The sequence below is a fragment of the Leucoraja erinacea genome, chromosome 10 (assembly GCF_028641065.1).
Source record: "Leucoraja erinacea ecotype New England chromosome 10, Leri_hhj_1, whole genome shotgun sequence".
Classification (NCBI taxonomy): Eukaryota; Metazoa; Chordata; class Chondrichthyes; order Rajiformes; family Rajidae; genus Leucoraja; species Leucoraja erinaceus.
Genome location: NC_073386.1, coordinates 43,524,301 through 43,532,286, shown reverse-complemented (window position 1 = coordinate 43,532,286; position 7,986 = coordinate 43,524,301). Strand labels below are relative to the sequence as shown.

Genomic DNA, 7,986 nt, shown 5'->3' with positions numbered 1-7,986 from the left:
CTGAATATTTGATAACATTAAGAACAAGTGCTCTTTTTAAAATAAACTATTCCACTACAAAAGATTTGCATGCAAGTACTTTTTCAGCATTCCTGTTTGTTAAGTACTTGCATTAGGAAATGTTCTGCAGCTATTTGTTGTCCTAGAGGTAACCTATACCTGTGACCATTCACCAACTAGGATTATTATTGGTGGTACATATTGATAGTCCCTCCCAGTGAGTAACTGAACCCAAATTGGTTACATTCCTATCTCTGCCTTCATCCAGAAGGAATTGCATCACAACATCAGGTTAAAGAACCCCTGTATTTGGTTCTTTATTCTGCCCATAATGAAATGGTGAGAAAACTTGGAAACCAGGAACTGCAGATGCTGATATGCAAAAAAAAGGACAAAGTACTGGACTAACTCAGTGGGTCAGGCAGCATCTGTGGAGAACATGGATTGGTGAGATTCTGGGTCGGAGCCATTTTTCGGACTGATCACAGTGTGGACGGGGGGGGGAGAAAGAAAGCTATAAGAGAGGAGGGGGAAGAGCAGGGCAAAGCCTGGCATGTAATGGGTAGATACAAGTGAATGGTTTGGTAGGACCGATGGTTGGACAAAGGCCAGGGATGCAAAGCCAAAAGGTGTGAGATGGGGATACAAGAGATGCAAATAATGTAGCCTGGAGGAAGGAATATAGGTGAATGGAGAGGGGAGAAATGATTGCAGATGAGGCATAGAGAAGGGAGGTGGTAGATAAAAAAGGGAGGTGGTTTGGTAAATTACCCAAAATAGGAGAATTCAATGTTCATACCAATGGGTTGTACGCTATTCAAGTGGAATATGAGGCGCAGTTCCTCCAGGTTGCATGTGGCCTGACTGCAAAGAGGCCGGAATGGGAAAAGGAATTAAAATGGTGAGCAACAAGGAGATCCAGCAGGCCCTAGCGATTTGAGCTCAAGTGTTCAGTGAAATAGTTGGCGGGTCTACACTTGGTCTCTCTGATGTAAAGGAGGCCACATTGGGAACACCAGATTCAGGAGATGAGATTAGAAGAGATGCACGTGAACCTTTGTCTCATCTGGAAGAACTTCCTCTAACCTCATCTACTGCATACGATGTTCCCAGTTGTGTATTTTTCAAATCATGGTTGACAAGTGGAATAATTTTTCCTGGTCTGTCACATTGAGTTGCATTTTAAAGATAACAATTAAGTACAGTTAAGTTGAGAATTTCATTCACGATTGTCAAGTTAACAATTGGGTGTGGGGCAGTGGTACAGTGAAGATGTTTCTCGGTTACAGATTTGTGTATCTTGGAGCTCTAGAGAGGCAGTTTTACATTTAATTTTTGCTGCACCTAATAAACTGACCATAAAGGGAGCAATTTAAAACTTGCTATGACAAAACCAATCAAACATTGGGGCAGACCTGGTGCTCGGAGATTGTTTGTGCAAGGAGACAGCAGGGGAGAGAAAATAATTTGCCTTCCATCACAGTGAGGAGGAGGTTCACTCTGATGGATGTTTGTGTGTATCATTGTGTAAATTGGTTGTGTATCTAGTAGGAATCGTTTTTTGTTTGTATAGCTGTAGAAACAGAGTTTTGTTTGAGCCTCACTGAGGTTCAAATGACAATAAATATTGTATTGTATTGAAATACAAATCTCTACTTTCCTCAAGCTGGGAAATCTGCAGAAGTTAAAGCTGAAGTGACAGACTCCATGAGGCCAACTCTGGACCGGAGAACTTTTGTTATGGGGGGAGATTGAATAAACTGCATTTGTTTCCCTTGCGGCAAAGGAGGCCGAGGGGTGACCTGAGAGAAGTATATAAGATTGGGAGGCATAGATAGGGTAGAAAGTTAAAGTATTTTCTCCCATGCAAGTGGTATCAAAAGCAGGAGAACATGGGTTGATGGTGAGAGATGGCGTTTTAAAGGAGATCTGAGGGATACATTTTGTTCACAATGGGTGATTGGTACCTGGAACACATTGCTAAGGGAGGTTTTGGCATCGTATACAATTGCTACATTTAAGAGGAATTTAGACGGCCACAAATGATGCAAGCAGTATATGTTCCAATGGAGGCAAATAGGGCAAGTGTAGATAGCCAAAAACGTCATCAATAATGTGATGGAGCAAAGGACCTATTTCCATGCTGTTTTACTCTGACAGCATGACACTGCTGCTATTTCACATTCCCTACATTGGTTACTTCTTTCATCTGTACATGGTTCAGTTTGGCTTGTCAGTTCATCCTTCTCTATAAACAATAACTATCTAAGTAAGATACAATGCTGGAGTAACTCAGCAGGTCTGGCAGCAACTCTGGAGGACATGATATGTAATGTTTTTAGTTGGGACCTTTGTTCAGACATATCTAGGTCTGTCTACCAAAACACATTAGGTGGCATAATTTTCCTCGAGTGGAAGACATAGAGATAAGCCTGAACCTGAAAGTAAATGAAATAGGCAAATGCGAGAGACATATATAGTGAGCCAGTTTACAGTGCATTCGGAAAGTATTCAGACCCCTTCACTTTTTCCACATTTTGTTACGTTACAGCCTTATTTTAAAATTGATTAAATTCTTTTTTGTCATCAATCTACACACAATACCCCATAATACAAAATTGAAACGGGTGTTTAGAAATTTGTGCAAAGTAATTAAAGAAATAACTGAAATATCACATTTATATTAGTATTCAAACCCTTTACTCAGTACTTTGTTGAGGCACCTTTGGCAGCGATTATAGCCTCACATCTTCTTGGGTATGACGCTACAAGCTTGGCACACCTGGTATTTGGGTAATTTCTCCCATTCTTCTCTGCAGATCCTCTCGAGCTCTTTCAGATTGGATAGGGAGCGTCGATGCACAGCTATTTTCAGGTTCCTCCAGAGATGTTCGATTGGGTTCAAGTCTGGGGTCTGGCTGGGCCACTCAAGGACATTCACAGATTTGTCACGAAGCCACTCCTGCATTGTCTTGGCTGTGCGCTAAGAGTCGTTGTCCTGTTGGAAGGTGAAGCTCCGCCCCAGTCTGAGGTCCTGAACGCTCTGGAGCAGGTTTTCATCAAGGATCTCACTGTACTTTGCTCCGTTCATCTTTCCCTCGATCCTGACTAATCTCCCAGTTCCTGCCGCTGAAAAACATCCCCACAGCATGATGTTGCCACCAGCATGCTTCACCATAGGTATGTTATTGGCCAGGTGATGAGCGGTGCCTGGTTTCTCCTTGACTTGACGCTTGGCATTCAGACCAAAGAGTTCAATCTTGGTTTCATCAGGCCAGGGAATCTTGTTTAGGTGCCTTTTGGCAAACTCCAAGTGCGCTGTCATGTGCCTTTACTGAGGAGTGGCTTCTGTCTGGCCACTCTACCATAAAGGCCTGATTGGTGGAGAGCCACAGATATCAGTTGTCCTTCTGGAAGGTTCTCCCATTTCCACAGAGGAATTCTGTCAGAGTGACCATTGGGTTCTTGGTCACCTCCCTGACCAAGGCCCTTCTGCCCCGATTGCTCAGTTGGCCGGGTGGCCAGCTCTATGAAGAATCCTGGTGGTTCCAAAGTTCTTCCATTTAAGAATGTCGGAGGCCACCGTGCTCTTCGAGACCTGCAATTCTGCAGAAATTGTTTTATACCCTTCCCTAGATCTGTGTCTCGACACAATCCTGTCTCGGATGTCTACAGACAATTCCTTCGTTTTCATGGCATGGTTTTTGCTCTCACATGCACTGTCAACTGCGGGACATTATATAGACAGGTGTGTGCCTTTCCAAATCATTTCCAATCAATTTAATTTACCACTGGTGGACTCCAAGTTGTAGAACCATCTAAAGGATAATCAATGGAAACAGGATGAATATGCTTAATTTTGAGTGTCATTGCAAAAGGTCTGAATACTTATGTAAATGTGATATTTCAGTTATTTATTTTAGTTACTTTGCAAAAAAAAAAATTGAACACCTGTTTTGGCTTCTTCATTCTGGGGTATTGTGTGTAGATTGATGATAAAAATGAATTTAATCCATTTTAAAATTAGGCTGTAATGTAACAAAATGTGGAAAAGGTGAAGAGGTCTGAATACTTTCTGAATGCACTGTGTATAACCCAGGTAGCATCTGTGGAGAGACAATATAATAGGGCGACAGATAGCACAATGGGCTAAGAGTTCGGCTGGCGACCGGAAGGTAGCCGGTTCAAATCCCGCTTGGAGCATACTGTCGGAGTCCTTGGACAAGACACTTACCCATGTTAATGGAAAATTCACCGCGATCTCCCTTTCAAGGGAGATGCTCAAAATGCATTTCGTTGTCTCTGTACTGTACACTGACAATGACAATTATTGAATCATTTCATTTAATGACAATATTTGTGCTGCCTGACCTGTAGAGTACCTATGACATTTTGTGCTTTTATATCAGGCCTTCAGCATTTGCAGTATTTTGCTTTTATACCAGTGCAACATTTTCTACACGTGCCCTTATATTTTAGTAAATGGAGGGGAACATAAGATTCTTTTTCAAGCCTGATCCCAGTGATGTCTATGCAATTCTTTCAATTCATATTTTAACTGGATGTATGTTGCAATAATATTTTTCAGATTTTCTTTTGGAACATTCTGTAAACAAAAAATGTGTGACTAGTTGTTAAATGTTTACTTTACTTAGGTAGAGTCTCCCCTGGTCTTCCTTGTACCCCAGCTGTCCCTGTTCAGCAAGATCTAATGGGAGGATGGAGCATGGGATCTGCAAATGTACCTGCTGGTTCAGCAGCCTGGGCAAACAGAACAGCTTCCTCAGGTTAAACAAAGCATTATGTTCTCAAGTCAATTTGATGGATCTATCACCAATAGTCGACCACTGTATCACAATGAAAATCGTATTGAATATATCTGCTTTATTTTCCATTGCCTTTGTAGTAATGTGTCATATTTTGCTGTGCGTGATAAAAATGCTTGAGATCCAGCATCCCCATAAGTTTATGCACAGAAATATTTTCCTTTTTTGGTTTTTCCTTATCCTCAATTTGCAGATGGTCTTCCAACAGACTTTAGATTCTTGGTGTTCAAGTTAAATAAATATGTCTGTCGACTTCTTTGCTACTGAAACATTCCATAGTTACCCAAAACATTAGATTAAATTGAGCTTCCAGGTGAAATTGGTGTGTTGTCTATGTTCACCAGACCCTGCAAATTGAGCTTTGGCATTTTGAAGAATGATGACAAGGGCTGGAATTAGACCATAAAACTCCACATATTAATTACCTCGCAGTCATGGTATACTTACTTAAAATCCTGGAAAAATTGATCAAGGGGGAATAAATTGTGTGCGTACACCAGAAACTGGTGTACGCACACAATTTTACAAGGAGAAATTTAAAAATGTTGTACATATAGTTGTATTTTGCAAACCCATTAACAAGTAGGACAGCAGCGATGGCTCCTGTTAAACTAGGTACCTAGATTGGTTATGAACAAGTGAAAAACATTTTTCTTTTCCCTCATTACGTCATGATCACCAAAATCATTGAACATTACCAGAAGTGACATTTGTCATGTGTAGGAATGAACTGCAGATGTTGGTTTAATTCGAAGGTAGACACAAAATGCTGGAGTAACTCAGTGGGACAGGCAGCATCTCTGGAGAGAAGGGATGGCCGATGTTTTTGGTCAAAACTCTTCTTCAGACTGAAGAAGTTGGAGTTACTCCAGCATTTTGTGACATTTGGCATCTCTATGGTATATTTCTAGCTTTGTGATGATTTGTGACAAATTGCTAAAATTATATGCTATGCCAAAGATTGCAATATCATTAAAAATTGTCACGGTTTACTCAAGCGACTTTGATATAGAACTATAAGCAGATGATTGACGTGTGTGTGTGTGAAAGCAATTTGTGAATATCATTGGTGGTGGGTGAGGTTTTAAAGTGCATATTTTTGATCAATACACCTGGATGAGTTAATTTTCCTGTTTTGTTTTCACCTCCTCGAAATAGGAGGAGTCATGGGTGTGAGCAGGTCAGCCAACACAAGTCCTACAAGCTCAATACATAGCACCCCTACGCGCCAGCCCAAGCCACAGACACTGGATCCCTTTGCTGACCTGGGGACACTTGGTGCCAATTTAGCAGGTTAGTTCTGTTAGATATACCAACTCTTATTTTCTTTGCGGAGAAGAGAATGCTGTTGCCTTGTGCTCACAGCAAACGCTGGCAAGTGATGTAGAACGCTGCGTTTTGGGAAACCTAGTGGAAGATAAATACTGAAAAAATACATTTTCATGATGTATGTGGATGAGCAAGATGACCAAAGATTTGATTAAAGAAGGAATGTAATGAGGTTCTGAGTCAAAGGGAGGAAGAAGGATTTGAGAGAGAATTGCCAAAAGAGGGCATCTGGGGAAAAAAAAAAGAAGAAATGACGTTACAGGCAAGCTTTTGTCAAGTTTATATATGTTTCTGGCTGAAGATATCAAATTCTTAAGTGGTTAAGACTAGAGCTGAGGTAGAAATAAGATGCAGGCTCTGACACTAATCACAATAAGCGAGTTCGGTATTTCAACGGCGCATGCCCAGGTCATAGGTCAGTCGGGGGGAAAAAAACATCGGCAGCTGAGCTGCTGCGTGTGTATGAACCTGCGTAATCATTTCAATGAGATTTATAACTACATTTATCCGTCAAATACGTCAGCAGTAGGCCACAGCGTACTGCAGGCTGAACAAATCCACAATTGTATCTGTTTAAATTATTGACTCAATACACCCTTGAAAATGCAAGAATGCCTGGATCGAACCTGTCAATTATCAAATCCCTGGCATTAGCCTGAGTCACAGCCATTCAAATTTCATATTGATTTACACGAATTACAGGTTGTGGGGTCAACTAATTATGAGAATTTGCAGACATTTGAACCACAGCAAAACTAGAGGCTTCACTCAGGAGTGGGTCGCAGCTCCCCAGCTGATGGAACCTGTTCTTGCTCTCTTTGAAGGAGGCGCTGCCCGCCCCAGCGAGTGGGCAAACTCGGGGCCAACCCGTAATATGTGGGAGCATTTTCTCAGTCAGACTTTGTCGACAGTTGGGGTGGGGGATCTGGGAGAGAGAGAGCTGGCGGTGCCGCACAGATGGAACAGTTTAATAACGACCCATTAAAATCCGCCCTTCGGCCACTCGGCAACCTGGGCTGATCTGATCTGACAGCCCTCTCGCTAGCTTGCTGTGTGCCCGATCTTAACGCAGAACCTCCACAAAACCTTTGGGCTTCAGATAACACCTGCACAAAGAGCCTCTGCTAACTAGGCCTGGCGAACTGTGCTGGTCAACGTACACTGGGTGAGATGGCTGGGGGAACTCGCATATCAAGCCAGTCTGGATAATGAAGTTCCCAAATCGGAGTGCACTCTAGCCCTTTCTACTTTCATTGTTTGTGAGTGTTGTTCAACATGAAACACTGATTTGAAGAAGGGGCAAGGAGTGGTAACTAGGAGTTTTCACTGCCTTTCCTTGATTCAATGTTTCAAAATTTCATAGTTCTGGAATTGATGGTGAGGTTCTCCATTCTACTTGTATACTGATCTACTGCCAATTCCTGGTAGATATGTCTTGTTGTCGGAAGCAAACAAAGACAGGCATTGGGATGGAGGATACACAAAAATGCTGGAGAAACTCAGCGGGTGCAGCAGCATCTATGGAACAAAGGAATCCTTTGTTTCCTTCGCTCCATAGATGCTGCTGCACCCACTGAGTTTCGCCAGCATTTTTGTGTACCTTCGATTTTCCAGCATCTGCAGTTCCTTCTTAAAACACATTGGGATGGAGGAGTCTGATGTTTTCTGTAACATATGACCTGATGGTGAAGGCCAGTTGTGCAATAGATCTCCAGTTTGGGCATCAGTCCCCAGACATTCAAAAGAGGAATCTGCAAGGTCGATCAAGCTTGAAGAATTTTGTCTTATCTGAAACTGCTACCTTGGTCGATTTTTAATTCCATATCTAGGG

General features: G+C 42.0%; 1 protein-coding gene across 3 annotated transcripts in view; it reads left to right on the top strand.

The window, feature by feature from the left end:
- dnajc6 (DnaJ (Hsp40) homolog, subfamily C, member 6) overlaps nucleotides 1-7,986 on the top strand; it is a 93,187-nt gene that overhangs the window by 63,610 nt on the left and 21,591 nt on the right. For all 3 annotated transcript variants that reach the window (XM_055642067.1, XM_055642066.1, XM_055642064.1), the window contains 2 exons: nucleotides 4,656-4,787; nucleotides 5,985-6,119. In XM_055642067.1, coding sequence (XP_055498042.1) covers nucleotides 4,656-4,787; nucleotides 5,985-6,119 — 267 coding nt within the window. The remainder of the gene's footprint in view (nucleotides 1-4,655; nucleotides 4,788-5,984; nucleotides 6,120-7,986) is intronic.